Genomic DNA, 19,384 nt, shown 5'->3' with positions numbered 1-19,384 from the left:
GGCAAACTCCCCAAACTAGGCTGGGGTGGGGGAGCCGCGCTGAACACGGCAGGGCGGGGTCGAAAGGGTTAATTCGGAGGGCCTCTCGCCACGGCGGTGGGAAGGCCCCGGACCCTCCCCGGTCTGGAGGTCCCCGTCGTCCAACCCCCAGGCCTGGGGCAGGGGTGGTCCCCGCCATCTCCTCCGGGCCTGGAGCTGGGGGTCGGTGGAGTGGGGGGGAGAAGTCGCCACCTCCGGAAATTAATTGTTTTTCTTTCCCCTTCTCGCCCTACCTTGGTCTTCGTGCCCCAACGCGGCCCCCACCCCAGCTCCGGGACCCCTTCCTCCGCCGCACCATCCCCGGTGGTCCGCGGATGCCCGCCCGCTGCGGAAGGGCGGCGCGGCCCTTGCTGCTCAGCCACTCCCCCCCCACCGAGGCCTAGGGCTCCCCCCCACCCCGGCACAGCCCCCCAGGCCCCCCGCCCTGTGGCTTGGCCCCCGCCCTCCGCAGACACCTCCCACCCCCAGCTGGGACCCCGCCAGTAACCCCCCCACACTGGCCCTGAGCCCTCCCGGCCCCCGCCTCCGGCGCAGCCCCCTCGCCACCCCCGCTTCCCTCCCGTCTCAGGCCCCCTCCCCCCGCCGCCCCCGCCCCCGGGGAAGGCAGGCGCCGAGCTGAGCCGGGGCCGATGCAGCTGAGCCGCGCCGCCGCCGCCGCCGCCGCCGCCCCTGCGGAGCCCCCGGAGCCGCTGTCCCCCGCGCCGGCCCCGGCCCCGGCCCCCCCCGGCCCCCTCCCGCGCAGCGCGGCCGACGGGGCTCCGGCGGGGGGGAAGGGGGGGCCGGGGCGCCGCGCGGAGTCCCCGGGCGCTCCGTTCCCCGGCGCGAGCGGCCCCGGCCCGGGCCCCGGCGCGGGGATGGACGGCCCCGGGGCCAGCGCTGTGGTCGTGCGCGTCGGCATCCCGGACCTGCAGCAGACGGTGAGCCCCGCCGCCCTGGGCCCGGCCGTGCCCCTGCGCTCCCCGCCCGGGATTCCCCCACCCCCGCCGGGCGCGCCCGGCGCCTGGGACCCCCGGCCCACGGCTACTCACCCCTCCCCCGCCGCCTCCGCCGGGACCCTCCCCATCGCCAGGGCGGGGCCCCGGGAAAGCCCGGCCCCTGGGGCGGGGCTTCGACCGCGGTTCGCGGAGGCGCGGGGTCCCGGGCGCCGGCTCCCGAGCCCCGGACTCCTTCGGCTGGGGCCCGGGGCTCGGCACCCCGCGTGGGGCCGGCGGGGCGGGTCCTCGCTCCCCGGGCCTGAGCTCACAAGCCCGCTCCGCTGCAGAAGTGCCTGCGCCTGGACCCGGCCGCGCCCGTGTGGGCCGCCAAGCAACGCGTGCTCTGCGCCCTCAACCACAGCCTCCAGGACGCGCTCAACTATGGGCTTTTCCAGCCGCCCTCCCGGGGCCGCGCCGGCAAGTTCCTGGATGAGGAGCGGCTCCTGCAGGATTACCCGCCCAACCTGGACACGCCCCTGCCCTACCTGGAGGTAAGTGGCCGGCGGGGGGTGAGCTGAAGCGCGCGCCGGGTGGACCACCAAGCTCCGTGGCGGGACCAGTGAAGGGCACGGCAGTGGGGAACACAAGTGGGAGGAGTGAGGGTGGAGGCAGTGTGTGCGTGCGTGTGTGTGTGTGTGTGAGGGGGTGCTGTGTGCAGAGTGCAGTGAGTGTGTACAGTGTGCAGCGAGCAGGCACAGTGTGTGCAATGAGTAGGCACAGTGTGTGCAGCGAGTGGGCACAGTGCATTTAGCGGGCACAGTGTGTACAGTGAGTGGGCACAGTGTGTGCAGTTTGCAGGCTGTGTGCCTAGTAAGGATGTACAGTATGGGCAGTGTGCAGTGTGTGCGGTGAGCGGGCAAGGTGTGCACAGTATGTACAGTGTAGCAGGCACAGTGTGTGCAAGTGGGCACAGTGTATGCAGTGAGCTGGCAGTGTGAGCAGTGTGCAGTGAGCAGGCACAGTGTATGCAGTGAGTGGGCACAGTGTGCAGTGAGCAGGCAGTGTGCCCAGTAAGGATGTACAGTATGGGCAGTGTGCAGTGTGTGCAGCGAGCAGGCAAGGCATTCATAGTATGTACAGTGTGAGCAGTGTGCAGTGTGTGCAGTGAGCAGGCACAGTGTGTGCAGCGAGTGGGCACAGTGTGTGCAGTGAGCTGGCAGTGTGAGCAGTAAAGACGTACAGTGTGTGCAGCAAGCAGGCAGTTTGTGCGGCGAGTGGGCACGGTGTGTGTAGTGAGTAGGCACAGTGTGTGCAGTGAGCAGGTAGTGTGCTCAGAAAGGATGTACAGTATGGGCAGTGTGCAGTGTGTGCAGTAAGCAGGCAAGGTGCGCACAGTATGTACAGTGTGAGCAGTGTGCAGTGTGTGCAGTGAGCATATGTAGTGAGCTGGCAGTGTGTGCAGTTAGCAGGCACAGTGTGTGCAATGGGTGGGCAGTGTGCACCGCATGTACAGTGTGAGTGGTGTGTGCTGTGTGCCGTGAGCCTGTGTAGTGAGTGGGCACAGTGCAGTGAGTGTGCACAAAGTATGCAATGAGCATGTACAGTGTGTGCAGTGAGCACATGCAGTGTGTGCAGCGAGTGGTGTGCAGTGCGCAGTGTGTGCAGTGCGTGTGTGCACGGCATGCAATGAGCAGTGTGTACAGCATTGCAGTGTAGGGCAGTGAGTATAGAGTGAGTGGGGTTGTGATTGTGGTAAGCAGGATGTGCAGTATACAGTGAGCAGTGTGCGCAATGTGTGCAGTGTGGGCTGTGTGCAGCACATACAGAGTGTGTGGTGTGTGTAGTTTTGAACAGTATGTGCATTGAGCAGCATGGGTGGTGTGGATGCTGAGCAGTGTTCCCCAGGGAGGAGTGTGAGCAGGAGTGAGTGCCAGAGGGGTGTGTGGTGTGAGCAGGGCTATCTGTGTGCACATTCGTTCCTTTCTCCAGTTGTGAAGTCTTGTGAAGGCCAACCTAAGTCCCCTCCTTTGCTCACCCATGCATGGTGTGAAGATGTATTGAGTGCCCTGCTAAGCATGGGGACACAAACTGGGTCAGTCCTGTGGAAGGTCTTGAAGTTTGGCAGGGTGGAGGGGGGTGCCCAGCTGCAGTGGGCATTGAATAAGGAACTTGTGAGCTGAGCTCAAAATTGGGCGGGCCTCCGTGGTGGCACAGGAAAGTGGGGTCACTTCTTCCTGGAGAGTGTAGGGGGACGTCTGCGAAGGTCAGCCTGGAATCAGGCCTTCAGAGAGGAGTGGGATTTTGCAGAGAATCCTGGGGTTGGGAAGGAGACAGGACAGTGCAGGCTGCGGGCTGCTAGGCGTGTGCCTTCCATTGCGCTGCATCATGCCTGAGTATGGTGGGTGCATGGCAGCTGTTAGCTCTGTCCGCCGTGGTAGTGTGTGCACCTGGATTTGTGTGGCATTGGGTTGTGCTGCACTGATGGTGTGTACAGGAGGGCAGTAAGGGGTGCGGTGTGGCCAGCATGAGCGGGACGGGGTTTGTGCATGGACTCCCTTGCTCAGCCGGGGTGGGGCCATTTTCTCTACCTTTTCTTTATCTGAGCAGTTTCGATACAAGCGGCGAGTTTATGCCCAGAACCTCATTGATGATAAGCAGTTTGCAAAGCTTCACACAAAGGTAAAGGATCATGGGGAGGGGGCTCCTGAGGTTCCCTCTTGCCTCCCTGTGCCTGCTGTCCCCCACCCCAGCTTGGGGCTGACCACAGTCCCCCAGCTTCAGCTCAGTCTATGTCCCTATCATCAGGGGCCCAGAGCCGGTACTGGGTGTGGCTGGAGGGCTGGGCACAGATTCCCGGCCCCATCGCTGGGGGACAGGTGGTACAGTGATGTGTTCCAGGTAGATCAGACTCTTGCTGACCCCCTTGGCTTAGGGGCTGGAGTGTCCTGTGAGAAGCTGGGTGGGAGAGGGAATGGACAAGCATCTGATATGATGGCTGTTGGGACAGGGCACCCAGCATTGAGTGGTCAGCCAGTGCTGGGCATTTGTAATTAGACCTCTCGTTAATCCTCTTCCAGAGGGACTATTATAACCCTATTTCACAGATGGGGACACAGAGTGCCCAACTGTGTAGACAGTGAAGCTGGGGCTGAACCCAGATCTGTCTGATTCCAGGCCCTGTGCCCAAGCATACCTGTGAGGGGTCTTTACTGCTGGGGGGTGCCACCCCTAACTGGGCCTGACCCCAAATGCTCTTGAGGGGGGCACCTTACTATTTCTCTTTACCTTACTATTTGCCTCTGAATGTCAGAGGGGCAGGGTGGGTGCCACAGTCCCTCCCCAGGGGTTCCCATCCCCGCTCACAGGCCAGCAGGCACTTGCTTGCTGGATACTTCATGGGCAGTCTCTGGAGCCCAGGAGAGGGGTCAGAACTGTCAGCCCTGTGCCCTAATGGTCCCGTCAGTGACTTTGGAACTTCAGGCTTCTGTGCCAGACTTTGCTGCTGCCCCAGGGCAGGCGGTGGTCAATGGCTTTAGCACTATGGCTGGGCAGAGTCCACTGTGGAAGGGTCCCCCTGTCCCGCCACTGGCCCTTACTTGACCTTGTCAACCTGGGTTCCTCCCCCATGGCCACCTCTCCCTCCAGATCTCTCTTCAGTGACCAACAAGACATGAGTGACTCACTCTGCAGTAGGTCTCGTTAGTTTTTAGAATGAGCCTAAACTTCTTACATAGCCCCGTGTTTCTGCCTGCCTGAGCTCCAGCGGCATTTCCCTCACCCTGGTAGTGAGCACTTCCTCCTCTTTCACTGCCTGGCCCTCCTGAGGAGGTTGCCTCCCAAGGCAGGGGTCCCTCTGGCACCCTCCCCTATTTCTGATGTACATTGGGGGTTTATGGAAAGGCCCAGGCCTTTGGCCAGGGCACCTTGCCTTGTGTGTGTGGCGTCCGTAGTGCCGGCTGGGGAAGTCAGGTCTTGTGGGGTGAGTGAATAAACGGGGTGAATGAGTACAAGGCCATCAGTCATGTCACAGGAGGGGTCCCTGGGGTGGGGGTCTGCCGTGGGGTGAGCTGGAGAGGAAGATGCACCGGAGAAGGAGCAGATCGTCTCAGGGTGCTGAGGATCCAGGGCTGCTGTGGGGCTGGTTCCTGCCTGGGTGGACCTCGGCTCTTCTAGGCTAGGCAGGTTGGGGCGGCAGAGCCAGGGCAGTGACTGAGCCTGGAGTAGGGGACTTGCTTGGGGCTCGACCAGGGTGACCTGGCCTTGGTGAGGGGCTACTTGGGTGCAAGCTGACAGTCGTGACCGGTTTGGCTATCAGGATGCAAGGAAGGGTTTTGAGCTGTGCGTGGGCCCACCCAAGTGGGGATTGGGGCCGTGGTGGGAGTGCAGGGCTGTGGGTGACAATTGCAAAGTCAGGTGACAGGTCAGATTGGTAGGGATGTGGCAGGGGACGCCTGAAGGTGGCCTGAGGCTTGCAGGAGGAAGGCGGGTAATGTTCAGATGGTAGAGACCTTGGTGCCAGGCTGACTGATGGCCGGTGTTCCAGGCGAACCTGAAGAAGTTCATGGACTATGTCCAGCTGCATAGCACGGACAAGGTGGCCCGCCTGCTGGACAAGGGGCTGGACCCCAACTTCCATGACCCTGACTCAGGAGGTGAGCAGAGCAGGGGAGGGGCATGGCCTTTGAGCGGCCGGGAGCCTGACCCTTATCTGTCTCTGAACCCAGAGTGCCCCCTGAGCCTCGCAGCCCAGCTGGACAACGCCACGGACCTGCTGAAGGTGCTGAAGAATGGCGGTGCCCACCTGGACTTCCGCACTCGCGATGGGCTCACTGCCGTGCACTGTGCCACGCGCCAGCGGAATGCGGCAGCACTGACGGTCAGTGAGGGCTGGGCCTGGCCTGGTGATGGGGCTGGGGGCCGCTGTGCCTGGTGTGGATACTGAGGCTACTCACCCTCAGACCCTGCTGGACCTGGGGGCTTCGCCTGACTACAAGGACAGCCGCGGCTTGACACCCCTCTACCACAGCGCCCTGGGGGGTGGGGACGCCCTCTGCTGTGAGCTGCTTCTCCACGACCACGCTCAGCTGGGGACCACCGACGAGAATGGCTGGCAGGAGATCCACCAGGTGTGCAGGGAGCTGAGGTGGGGTCCCGGCCTGTGTGTGCTGGGTGTGGGGTCCTGACTCTGTCTGTAGGGGTGGGGGCCCTAGCCTCTAGCCCAGGGACCCTACAGCACCTTGCTCCCCGCACAGGCCTGCCGCTTTGGGCACGTGCAGCACCTGGAGCACCTGCTGTTCTACGGGGCCAACATGGGGGCCCAGAATGCCTCGGGGAACACAGCCCTGCACATCTGTGCCCTCTACAACCAGGTGCGACTGTGTGTGCTGCACATGCCTGCACCAGCAAGTGTGGATATACTCGCCTGTTCTGGGTCATAGGCTTCACATGTGTGCACGTGTGTTCTGAATGACCAGGTATGAATTGGGTACATCTAGGCCCTGTGGGCCAGGTGAGACCTGAGCGTGTATACCTACCTGCTTGTCCCTGTGCCACTCAGTATACATGGAACAAATAGGCGTGAGTCCGTGTGTGTGAGCCTGTGCCCTGCGCACGCCATGTGTGCATTCCTGCGTGCACATGTGCTGTCGTGCTCCGATGGTCTCTCCAGCCACCCAGCTGTGATCCCCTCTTCTCCCCAACAGGAGAGCTGTGCTCGTGTCCTGCTTTTCCGTGGGGCCAACAGGGATGTCCGCAACTACAACAGCCAGACAGCCTTCCAGGTACACTGGGGGTTTACAGGAGTGTCTCTGTGTCCGTGTGACCTGACTTCTCTGAACCTTGGTTCTTCCCTGGAAGGCCCTAAGAGAGCACCTCCCCCAGGACTGCCCACGAGGAGGTGTGGGGGGACGAGCCCAGCACGTGAGGAGGTGTTTGGTGCTGATGTTCCCTTCATCCCCCTGCCACGGAAAGAGGAGGGTCAGAAGGGCTCCGGGGCGGGGGACAGGGAGGATGAGAAGACTGGGGTGACAGGTGTGGGTCTGACCCCCCCCCAGAGACCAGCAGGGGTGCAGAAGCCAAACTGGAGAAGGGGTGTGGTCCCAGCCGCTGATGTAATTCCGGGTCGGTTGGCACTGATGACCAGGTGGACGTGGTCTCTGTGACTTGGAGTTTGTTGGGGAGTCGGGAATATCGTGGGGGTTTGCAGACCAGGAATGGAGACAGAACTCTATTTTTAGTAGGAATGAGGTGTGGGAAGAGTGGTCAGGCTGCTGAGTTGTGTGGTCACAGAAGGTGGAGGCAGCAGTGGGCTGCCAGAGGGGTTTGGGCACATCGGGAAGCAGATACGCCAGGGCCTGTTGGATGACTGGGTGCAGGGTCACAGGAAGGGGAGGATGAGCTTAGCAGCTTGGGCAGCGATGGGGCCTTGGCTGAGACGGGAAACCTGGCTGCATGTTGGGACAGACCAGTGTGCCCGTTTGCTTGGGACTGCTGGTTTTAGCTCTGAAGTTCTCCTGTCCAGGTAGCCCCTCAGTCCCAGGCAAACAGATGGCGAGTCACTCCAGTTATGAGGCATGCCTGTGGCATTCCGGTTATAGAGAGGAGTGTGTGTCAGTAGAGAAGAGGAATGGGCTGGGGTCTCTGGGGCCCCCAACCAAGGAAGACTCCACACAGGAGCTCGAGAAGGAGCAGCTGGGGCTGGCTGGGGAGGCAAAGCTGGTGCTGCTCAGCCCCCTCCCTGCTCCTCCACGCCTTGACCCCCCTTTCCCTCAGGTGGCCATCATCGCAGGGAACTTCGAGCTTGCCGAGGTCATCAAGACCCACAAAGACTCGGATGTTGGTGAGTTCTGCCCACCTGGGCGGCCCTGTTGAATGTAGATTCGTGTGGTTTTCTGAGGCCTAGCAGACGTGGGGGTCAGTGGTGACATAACAAAGGGGCCCCTTACCCCACGTCTGCACTGTGTGGCCAGTGGTCTCTGAGTGGCCACTGCGGGCATGAGGAATGGGCCACGGGGCCTGTGTTGAGTGAACATTGTTTTTGGTCTGGGAGAAGAGCATGGTGAGGTTTGGGCTGTGAGCCGGGGCTAGCATTCAGCTTAGGGGACAGCGTAGGTTGAGAGTGGGGTTGAAGTTAGGGTCAGAGTCCCTGCTTCCCGTTAAATCCTAGGAAGGGCCAGCAGAAGACAGGGGGCTGGTGGACCTCACTTCACCCTGGAGCAAGTGTGAGTCTAGGTGGTCCGTAGCAAGCTCTCAACATGCAAAGATCACATAAACGACACATAAGGAAAACCAAACAGTGATGGGAGAGCAGAATGGGGCTGGGAATAGTGCCAGAGTCGTCCTCAGGGCAAGGAGCTCTGAGCCCCCTGCTGGTGTGTGCCTCGTGTGTGCGTCACTCACGGTCCGGGAAGGAAAACCAGGAGACACACACGTGGCCTCAGCCAGGACACCCGAGCCTCTGGGAGGTCTCTGGTGGGTGTGGTGCCAGGCTGGGACCGTCCTGTGTGGCTGCTGGAGAGGCTGGGCTCCCCTGTGGGAGAGTTGCTGCTGGCCAGGCTGGGACCGTCCTGTTGAGGACCCTTCCAGCCTCCTGGCTGCACAGGAGCTCCCTAGCTGATCCCTCCGTGTCCTGCGTGGTCCAGGCTTTTCTGCCTGTGCCTCTCTCTGGAACATGGACTCCCAGGACCCCCTTCCTGCCATGAGTGTTTACTTGTGGGTATCCCCATTTTTAGTTTTTGTTTTAATTTGAAGTGACAGTGGGCAGCAAACATTTGGAGCAGGTGTTAGGGTTGGAATCTCACTTGGTTCTAGTGTGAGGTTATGGTCAGGGCTGGAGTTGAATTTTGGACTGGGGTTAAGATTAAGGTCGGTTTCATGTTTAAGAGCCCTTCTTCTGTAGCGTTGCCCCTGAACATCCCCCTGTAAGGCTTGGTTATGAGCCCCTCCACCCCAGGCTGTGTTAGTTGAACCATCTGAGGCTGTGGCAGACCCTCAGTGAGTGCCACAGCTGCTCTCAAGGCCACTGCAGGGAAGTGTGTGTTGAGTAAGTAACTGGGCCAGTGGAATGGGTAGGGTCGGAGTCCAGGGTCAGGTCGGGGGAGAACTGTGGTAAGGTTTGGGGTTTGTGTAAGGGGCAACAGATACTTCTGGTTTGGGCTGGTGCTTTGGATGTGGCCCTTAGTGTTGGAGGGCCCTGGTTTGTGCATGTGTGGGGCCTCCTCTTCTACCTGTAATTGTCTTAACCCTGGGAAAGCTGTCTAGGAGCTCTGTGCCTCAGTTTCTCTTAAGTGAAACATGGTCTCTTACAGTCATTTGCATCCCCTTCCCCCGTGGCCTCCTGTGGCATTTGATCCTGGGTGGGGCTGGACTCTGGCCGGTGGCCTTGGTCTAGTTGCTTGGAGGGAGGGTGGGAAGGCCCCATCTGCCCCTCGTCTGTGTGCTGTGGACAGATACCCCAGGGCTCTTGGGGTCACCATGGTTGTGAGTTACTGGCCATCCAACCCAGGTGTGCTTGCTCGGTTGGGGTTAGACACACGTCCCTGAGTGGTAAGGAGCAGGCGTCTGTGTCAGTTCATCCTGATGTGGTCATCAGCTCTGTGGGCCAACACCACCCTGACCCGCTCAGGTGTCACACAGACACTAGGGCACCACCCTGACCCGCTCAGGTGTCACACAGACACTAGGGCACCACCCTGACCCGCTCAGGTGTCGCACAGACACTAGGGCACCACCCTGACCCGCTCAGGTGTCACACAGACACAGGGTGACGCCGCCAGGTTGCCCTGAGCACAGGCAGCATATTTGTCAGGATATAATACAAGCCCCTTATCTCAATTTGCCCTCTCAACAATCTCCCAAGAAGTGATTATTAAGACTGTTTTACAGAGAAGGAAACTGAGGCACAGAGGGGTTACTTCAGACATGATTGATTCAGGGTCTGCCCTTGTCACTCTCATGCCCTCTGTACACATTTGCTCCAAGGACATGACAGTCATGACTTGCGACATCCTATCCCCACTGGGGTCCCAGAGTGGGGCCTGTACACGTAAGAGGAACTGGAAGGAGGTGCCACCTTCTCTGGTGGGAAGGTGCCACCCGGTGAGATCTGGTAGACCGGGACCTGTGTCACCCTTCAGGGGACAGGATAACTTGCTGCCTCTTGACAGCCCTGCTTGCCCCGTCTAGACTGACAGGCCTGGGGGGCGGAGTTGGATCCCACAGCGCTTTTGATGAGTACCTTGGGGAGCTGTTCTCCAGGGTGGTGTCATGCCCATGAGAACACACCTGTGCCTGGGAGTGTGTGCCTGAGAGAGGGTAAGAGACAGTGTGGACCCAAAGAGTGGCCTGATGTGACAGAGGCAAGGAAGCAGAGGTGACCACTTCTAGGCCAGAATGATTCAGTAGCATTTTGTATATTCAGTGTTGTGCAGCCAATTCTGTTGAATTCCAAAACATTTTCATCACCACAAAATAAGACCTTGAACACATTAAGCAATAATTCTGCATTAATTACCCTCTCCCTCCAACTCTGTCAGCCATTAACGCACTTTCGTCTCTGTGGACTATAGATTTACCTATTCTTGATATTTCATGTCAACGGAATCATATAATATGTGACACTTAGTGTCTGGCTGCTTTTACTCAACATGTTTTTGAGCTTCACCTTGTAGGATATATCACTACTTCATTCCTTCTTATGGCTGAATAATATTTCACTGTTGGTATAAATGACATTTTGTTTATGCATTCATCTGTCAGTGGAGATGTGGGTTGTGTCTACCTTTTGACTATTTTGAATATGGCTGCTATCAACATGTGTGTACATGTACTTGTTTGAATACCTATTTTCAATCTCTTAGGTATATACCTAGGAATGGAATTTTGGAATCATATGATAATTCTATGTTTAACTTCTTGAGGAATTGCCAAACTGTTTTCCACCATTTTGCATTCCCACCAGTGATGTAAGAGGCTTCCAATTTGTTCACATCTTCAACAGTTGTTACTATCCTTTTTTTTTTTTTGACTATAGCCATCCTAGTAAGTGTGAAATGGTATTTCATTGTGGTTTTGACTTGTATTTCCCTAGTGACTAATGATGTTCTGCATCTTTTCTTTTTTTGAAACGGAGTCTCGCTCTGTCGCCCAGGCTGGAGTGCAGTGGCTGGATCTCAGCTCACTGCAAGCTCCGCCTCCCGGGTTTACGCCATTCTCCTGCCTCAGCCTCCCGAGTAGCTGGGACTACAGGCGCCGCCACCTCGCCTGGCTAGTTTTTCTGTATTTTTTAGTAGAGACAGGGTTTCACTGTGTTAGCCAGGATGGTCTTGATCTCCTGACCTCATGATTCGCCCGTCTCGGCCTCCCAAAGTGCTGGGATTACAGGCTTGAGCCACCGCGCCTGGCCTCTGCATCTTTTCATGTGCTTATTGGGCATTTGTATATCTTCTTTGGAGAAAAGTCAAGTCCTCTGTCCATTTTTAAATTGGGTCATTTATTTTTGTTGTTGTTGAGTTGTAAGGGTTCTTTATATATTCTGAATACTAAACTTGTATGGAATATGTGATTTGTAAATATTTTCTCTGTAGAATAGGAGATCCTTGTCACTTTTTTGTTAATGTCCTTTGATATTCAATAATTTTTAATTTTGATAAAGTTCAAGGTATTTATTTTTTTCTTTTGTTGTTCATGCTTTTGGTGTCATAGGTCACGAGGCTTTATCCTCTAGGTTTTCTTCTAAGAATTTTACGGTTTTCACTCCTATATTTAGGTTACTGATCCATTTTAAGTTAACTTTAGTTTATGGTGTGAGGTAGGGAGCCATCTTCATTCTTTTGCATATGAATATCCAATTGTCCAGGACCATTTGTTGAAGAGACTATTCTATTCCCATTGAATGGTCTTGGCACCCTTGTTGAAAATGAATTGATCCTAGATATGTGGGTTTATTTGGACTCTCAATTCTATCCCAGTGGTCTACATGTATATTCTTATGCCAGTACCACATGGTTTTGATTATTGCAGCTTTGTAGTAACTTTTTATTTTTATTTTTTTTGGAGATGGAGTATTGCTCTTGTACCCAGGCTGGAATGCAATGGCGCAATCTCAGCTCACTGCAACCTCCACCTCCCAGGTTCAAGCAATTCTCCTGCCTCAGCCTCCAAAGTAGCTGGGATTACAGGTGTGTGCCACCATGCCCAGCTAATTTTTGTATTATTGGTAGAGATGGGGTTTGACCATATTGGCCAGGCTGGTCTCGAACTCTTGACCTCAGGTGATCCACCCACCTCCGTCTCCCAAAGCGTTGGGATTACAGGCATGAGCCACTGCACCCACCATGTAGTAACTTTTGAAATCAGGAGGTTTGAGTGCTTCAACTTTGTTCTTCTTATTTGTTATTGTTTTGGCTAATCATGGCCCCTTGCAATTCCATATAGATTTGAACATTGCTTTTCTATTTGTGCAAAAAGGGACATTGGAATTTTGCATTGAATCTGTCAGTCACTCTAGGTGACATTAACATTTTAACACCATTGTCTTCCAATTAATGAACATGGGATGTCCTTTTATTTATTTAGGTCATCTCTAAGCAGTATTTTGTCATTTTCAGTATATAGATTTTTTACTTCGTTAGTTAAATTTATTCTTGAGTATTTTCTTCTTTTGGATGCTATTATAAATGGAATTATCTTCTTAATTTCCTTTTTGGATTGTTCATTGCTGGTGTATAAAAACAAGTGATTTTTTTGTGCTGATCTTGTGGCCTACAACTTTGCTGAATTTATTTATTAGCTCTAGTAGCTCTTTTGGTGTATTCTTTGGGATTTTCTATATATAGGATCACGCCATCTGCAAATAGAGATAGTTTTACTTCTTCTTTCCTAATTTGGGTACCTTTTTTTTTTTTTTTTGCCTGTCTAGAACTTTCAGTACAGTGTTAAATACCAGTAGTGAAAGCAGGCATCTTTGCCTTGTTCCTGATCTTAGGGGGAAGGCATTCAGTCTTTCACCATTGCGTATGATGCTATCTATGTGTGTGCTTGTTTGTTTGTTTTTTAAATATGGAATGCTTCACGAATTTGCATGTCATCCTTGTGCAGAGGACATGCTAATCTTTGTATCATTCCAATTTTAGTATATGTGCTGCTGAAGCAAGCACTTCGGATTTTTAATAAATTTCCTTTATTATGTTGAGGAAGTTACTAGCCTCTATTACTAGTTTCCTGAGTGTTTTTATAATGAAAGAGTGTCGGATCATGGCAGATGCTTTTTATGCATCAATTGAAATGATCATGGTTTTTTTCCTCCTTTTCTCTATTAATGTGATGTATTATATTGATTACATTAGTGTGTAGATTTCTTTTCCTGTAATGCCCTTATCTGGCTTTGGTATCAGGGTAATACTGGCCTCATGAAATGAGGGAGTGTTCCCTCCTCTTCTGCTTTTTGGAAGAGTTTGAGAATTTGTGTCAATTCTTTAAATTTCTAGTAGAGTGCACCAGTGATGCCATCTGGTGGTGGACTTTTCTTCGTTGGGAGGCTTGTGGTTAAGGATTCAATCTCTTTGCTTGTTATAGGTCTGTTTAAATTTTCTATTTCTTCTTGAGTCAGTTTTGGTAATTTGTGTTTTTCTAGAAATTTGTCTACCTCATCTAGCTTTCCTATTTGTTGGCATATAATTGTTCATAGTATTATATTCCTTTTTAACTTTTGTAATACTGGTAGTAAGTCCCCAAATTTCATTTGTGATTTTAGTTATTTCTGTCCATCTTCTCTCCTTACTAGTCAATCTAGCTAAAGGTTTGTCAATTATGTTGATATTGTCAAAGAAACAACCTTTTATTTTCTTGATTCTCCACTGTTTTTCTCTTTTCTTTATCTCTGCTCTAATCTTACTGTTTCCTTCCTTCTGCTTGCTTTTCTTTCTTTTGCTCATTTGGTTTGCTCTTTCTCTTGTTTGCTTGTTTGTTTGTTTCTTTTTGGTCGTCTTTCTCTAGTCCGTCCGTCCCTCCCTTGCTTCCTTCCTCTTTCGTGTGCTCTTCTTTCTCTAGTTTCTTCTTTTCTTCTCTGTTTTTTTTTTTTTTTTTTCTTGGAGATAGAGTTTCTCTCTTGTTGCCTAGGCTGGAGTGCAATGGTGCGATCTCAGCTCACCGGAACCTCGGCCAACTGGGTTCAAGTGATTCTCCTGCCGCAGCCTCCCGAGTAGCTGGGATTACAGGCACCCGCCACCACGCCCAGCTAATTTTGTATTTTTCAGAGACAGAGTTTCTCTGTGTTGGTCAGGCTGGTCTCGAACTCCCGACCTCAGGTGATCTGCCCACCTCAGCCTCCCAAGTGCTGGGATTACAGGCATGAGCCACCATGCCCAATCTCTTTTGTTTTATTTGTTCATTCATACAGACAAGATCTCACTATGCTGCTAGGCTGGTCTTGAACTCCTGGGCTCAAGTGATCCTCCCGCTTTGGCCTCCCAAAGTGCTGGGATAACAGGCATGAGCCACTGAGCCTGGCCTTCTCTTGTTTCTTTTTTATTTCTTTTTTTTTTTTCTTGAGATGGAGTTTCACTCTTGTTGCCCAGGCTGGAGTGCAATGGCGCAATCTCGGCTCACTGCCACCTCCACCTCCCGGGTTCAAGCAATTCTCATGCCTCAGCCTCCTGAGTAGCTGGGATTACAGGCATGCACCACCACACCTGGCTAATTTTTGTATTATTAGTAGAGACAGGATTTCTCCATGTTGGTCAGGCTGGTCTCGAACTCCCGACCTCAGGTGATCTGCCTGCCTCGGCCTCCCAGAGTGCTAGGATTACAGGCGTGAGCCACCGTACCTGGCCTTCTCTTGTTTCTTAAGATGTATAATTAGGTTATTGATTTGAAATTGTTCTCCTTTTTAAAAGTAAGTGTTTACAACGTTAAATTTCCCTTTAAGCACTGCTTTTGCTCCATATGTTGTATTTTTGTTCTTGTTTGTCTTAAAGTGTTTTCTAATTTTCCTTATCATTTCTTTATTTCTTTTTTTTTTCTTTTCTTTTCTTTTTTTTTTTTTAGAGATGGGATCTTACTCTATGGCCCAGGCTGGAGTGCCCTGGCTTGATCATAGCTCACTGCAGCCTCAACCTCCTGGTCTCAAGCCATCCTGCCACCTCAGCTTCCTGAGTAGCTGGAACTACAGGGTGCAGCACCACACCTGGCTATCGTTTTCTATTTTTTATAGAGATGGGGGTGTCACTATGTTGTCCAGGCTGGTCTCAAACTCCTGGCTTCAAGTGATCCTCCTGCCTTGACCTCCCAAAGTGCTGGGATTACAGGCTTAAGCCACCATGCTCAGCCTGATTTCTTTTTTGACACTGGTTGTTTAGGAGTATGGTGTTTAATTTCCACATATTTGTGAATTTTTCAGTTTTCTTTCACTTCTCGATTTCCAGCTTTGTTTTGTTGTGATTGAAAAATATACTTTGTATGATTTCAGTCTTTTAAAACTTTATTGAGACTTGTTTTGCAGTCATACAGTCTGTCTGGAAGAATGTTCCATGTGTACTTGAGAAGAATTCTTGAATATATTCTGCCCTTGTTGGGTGGCATGTTCTGTATGTATCGTTAAGTCTAATTGGTTTAAGTCTTCTATGTCCTCATTGATCTCTCCAGATGTTCTACCCATTATTGAAAGTAAGATATTAAAGTCTCTTACTATTATTGTGGAACTGTCTATTTCTCTCTTAAATTGTGTTGTTTGTATCATATTTTGATGTTCTGTTGTTCGGTTTGTATATGTTAATAATTGTTAATCAACATACAATGTCCTTCTCTGTCTCTTGTTACAGTTTTTATCTTAAAGTTTATTTTGTGTGATATTAATATAACCACCCAGCTCTCTTTTGGTTACTATTAACATTACATTGCTTTTTTTATCCTTTCACTTTGAACCTATTTGTGTCTTTGGATTTAAAGTGATTATTTTGTAAGTAGCATATAGCTTGTTCATACTTTTTAATCACTATCTGCTTTTTAAGTAAAATTCTATTGGACACAAACACACCTATTTGCTTATGCGTTGTTTGTGGTGATTTTCATACTGCGGTGGCAGAGTTGAGTCATTGCAACACAGACTATATAGCTTGCAAAGCCTTAAGTAGTTACTGTCCAATTCTTTCCAGAAAAGGTTTGCTGATCCCTGGTCTAGAATGTCTTTTATAGTTTCCCTGGTTATAGTTAACTACAAATGGTCCTGTTCAGCAGTAGTCTGGTGAGATTTGTCACATGTAGCCTGTTTTGTCTCTCCTGAAGCTTGTGAAATGCAGTTCTTAGAGCATATCTGAGCATCCTCAAGGCCTCATTCGGCTGAGAGGAGAAGCAGGCTTCTACCTCTGAAGCTAGGGTGAGAGGCAGTTTGACTGGGATGTGGCCCTTTAAAGGTAGCTTCATTTGTAGGGTGGCCAACTCCTTTGGTTTGCCTGGAAGCAAGGCAGTTCCTGGAACATAGGATTTAGTTTTAACATCTGGAAAGCCTGGGCGAACTGGAGAAGTTGGTCACCGAGCTGGCTTTTCAGAGTCTTACCTATGCCCCCTTACCCCAGTACCATTCAGGGAAACCCCCAGCTATGCAAAGCGGCGGCGACTGGCTGGCCCCAGTGGCTTGGCATCCCCTCGGCCTCTGCAGCGCTCAGCCAGCGATATCAACCTGAAGGGGGAGGCACAGCCAGCAGCTTCTCCTGGACCCTCGCTGAGAAGCCTCCCCCACCAGCTGCTGCTCCAGCGGCTGCAAGAGGAGAAAGATCGTGACCGGGATGCCGACCAGGAGAGCAACATCAGTGGCCCCTTAGCAGGCAGGGGCAGCCAGAGCAAGATCAGGTAGGAGAGGGCTGGGAGGCCCTGGAGGTGTGGGGAGGGTGGGGTGCTGGGACCTGAGCCAGGAGGAGCCAGCACTGGGAGGCAGAGAGAGGCCTGGTGGTGCCTAGCACCTGTGTAGTGATGGGCTAGGGCTTCCTGGTTGGGGAAGGGAAGAAGGTATCTCTGGAGGTGGGGACAGGCACATTCACGCTGGTTTGCGGTTGGAGCTGGGCTTGCCATGAGGACAGTGGGCAGTTGAGGGAGTGTTAGGTGGAGAGGGTATGTTCCCACCTCTGATTTAGAAAACACACTGTAGTGTCAAACATGGCTGGGAAGAGTCAGGGCTGGTGGCCTGTGGTAGGGGGGTCAGGGATGGAGTTGCCATTCCTGGAGGGCTCAAAATCTACAGGTAAGCCCCACCCTGCCCCCAGGGTATAGTCATGGTTTCTCCCAGCCCTGGTGCACCTACAGGACTCTGTGGCTTCTATTCTTTACCCTCACCCTGAAGCCTGGGTCCCTGAGGCAGGGATGCCTGGACCGGAGCCCACTGGCCTCTATGGGCTGTGCATTGGGTGCTGAGGTGGGCACTGGCTCTCAGATAGCCACTTTGTGCCTGGGCTTCTCATCAGTAAGTGGGAATAATCCTACCCAAGTCATTGTCTTTGGGAAGCCTTCCAGAATGCCCTGGGCAGGTGAGGGATCACCTGGCAGAGCCTAGCAACTACCGGTTAAAGCACCTGCCCTCCCTGTGGTTTGAAGGCAGACACTGTCTTTCTCGTTTCCTAGTTTAATCAGAGCCAGGCACTGAGGAGGGTGTTTGGCAGACATTGTTGAGTGAAAGAGTTACATAAACAGTATGTTGTTGTCAGGATGGCCGCCGGCCTTTACAGTTCTGTCAGTCCATGCCCGCTGTTGGGCTGAATGGCATGTGTATACTAGCTTGCTTAACCTTGACAACGTACATGTTCATGCTCTATTATTACCACGTTACAGATGAGTGTCCTGGTACCCAGGTGGGGCCTGCGATGGGTCCAGGGTCGGAGAGCTAGGGATCGGCTTCATTGGGCCCCAGGTAGACCCAATCCCCAACTTTCTAAGCCTAAGTGTTCAGCAGAGGGCTCAGGGTGCAGCAGGGCCTGTGGAAGGCACCCCTTCCCGTGCTGCTGCCTCTGCTCTGCAGCCTGTTCTCAGCGATGTCTCCCTGTCTGTGTCTCTGCCCGGACTTGTTGGACTTGCAAGGCTGGCTGTACTGCCCCAAATCTCAATTCTCCCCTGAAGCTTTTTTATAGACCCGCGGGTTTTCTAAGGGCTGTGCGGCCCAGTGGCTAAAGGAACACATTCTGCATTCCGGATGCTTCCATCCCGCAGAAAGGCAGCTCCTAAGTTGGAGGCACGTGTTGCCACAGGCTCCTCCTTGCATTCATTTTTTGTGTGTGTTCATTCATCCTTTCAGCAGACACAAAACTAAGGCCTGCTGTGTGAGGGGCTGCAGCTCACCTGCTCCGTGGGGACGGCAGAATTCCTTCCTCGCAAACAGCTATTAGGTGCCTGGCGCGTCAGAGGTGTGGGTCTCAGGAGGTTGACAGCTGAGGCCCGGGCTTAGCAGCAGTTAGATGGGCAGTGGTCCCCATATGGGGCTGCCCTGGTGCGTGGACGAGGTCTGCAGCTCTCGGGAGGGGCTGAGGAAGTTCGGTGCCCCTAGGAGGGTGGGCACCTCTCCGGGAGGCGAGGCTGGGCCCTGCGCTGCGCGGGTCTCAGGTGGCGGCGGCTCCGCAGCGCCCTCTGTCGGCTGAGCCGGAGCCGTGCCCCGACCCCCAGCAGCCGCCCCAGGATCACACCGGGCAGGGCGGGGCGCGTTTGGGCTGAGAGCCCGTCACTTAGCAGCTGGCCCAGGGGTCAGGATTTTAGAGTCGTTCAGGTGTTGGCAACAGCGTGACGGACAGCCCACAGGAGGGGAAGGAAAGGTGCCCCTGTGTGACTAGAGCGTAGCAAATGCCCAAGCCCCGGGGAGCCTGGCTCTTGGAAGAGCGTGTGGCTCTGGCCTGCCTGGGCACTAGGGAGCCAGTGCAGGCTTCTGAGCAGAGCCACAGTGGAGAAGCGAGAGCTCAGACTCTGCCCCAGTCGGGGAGTGGTCTGGGGAAAGCGGGCATCACGCAGTGGGCGTGGGCAGGGGCCGGTGTCCAGGACGAGGGGACACAGGCCTAGAGGGGGACTGGGCGCCCAGCGATCCGGGCCCCGGACCCGGGGGGTGGCGGGGGTGCCGCTCCCTCCCGTTCACCGGCTCCAGGCGGCTTTGCCGGTGCCCGAAGCCCCCGTTCCATCCTCCGCTCCCACTAGGCTGCCTGGACCACCGTCCCGCGTCCGCGTCTGAACTCCCCCTGCCGGGGGTCGGCGGCGACGGGAGGGCGGGCGGGCGGGCGCGAGGGCCGCCCCCGCCGCCCGCAGAGGGAGGAGCCCGGCCACGGAGGAGGCGGGGCGCGGGGCGGCCGCGGCATGGAGCGAGCCTGGCGCGCCCAGGAGCGCAGCCCCGCGGCCCCGGAGCCCTGAGCGGGCGCGGCTCTTGCGCTGGCGGGAGCGGGCCGGGCGCGGCGGCGCGGCCCATGGAGCGG

General features: G+C 54.2%; 1 protein-coding gene and 1 non-coding gene across 2 annotated transcripts in view; one reads left to right on the top strand and one right to left on the bottom strand.

The window, feature by feature from the left end:
* The first annotated feature begins 878 nt into the window (after window positions 1-878).
* SHANK3 (SH3 and multiple ankyrin repeat domains 3) overlaps window positions 879-19,384 on the top strand; it is a 55,916-nt gene continuing 37,410 nt past the window's right edge. The window contains exons 1-10 of the mRNA XM_025400500.1: window positions 879-956; window positions 1,301-1,504; window positions 3,561-3,632; window positions 5,497-5,605; window positions 5,678-5,829; window positions 5,912-6,079; window positions 6,206-6,322; window positions 6,656-6,733; window positions 7,725-7,791; window positions 16,523-16,796. Of these exons, the coding sequence (XP_025256285.1) occupies window positions 894-956; window positions 1,301-1,504; window positions 3,561-3,632; window positions 5,497-5,605; window positions 5,678-5,829; window positions 5,912-6,079; window positions 6,206-6,322; window positions 6,656-6,733; window positions 7,725-7,791; window positions 16,523-16,796 (1,304 nt within the window). The 5' untranslated portion in view covers window positions 879-893. The remainder of the gene's footprint in view (window positions 957-1,300; window positions 1,505-3,560; window positions 3,633-5,496; window positions 5,606-5,677; window positions 5,830-5,911; window positions 6,080-6,205; window positions 6,323-6,655; window positions 6,734-7,724; window positions 7,792-16,522; window positions 16,797-19,384) is intronic.
* LOC112633947 lies at window positions 13,005-13,108 on the bottom strand. Its single transcript, XR_003121696.1, has one exon. It is a non-coding gene; the product is annotated as a U6 spliceosomal RNA (small nuclear RNA).

This window comes from Theropithecus gelada, chromosome 10 (genome assembly GCF_003255815.1).
Source record: "Theropithecus gelada isolate Dixy chromosome 10, Tgel_1.0, whole genome shotgun sequence".
Lineage (NCBI taxonomy): Eukaryota > Metazoa > Chordata > Mammalia > Primates > Cercopithecidae > Theropithecus > Theropithecus gelada.
This window is presented reverse-complemented; position numbering and strand designations above follow the sequence as displayed.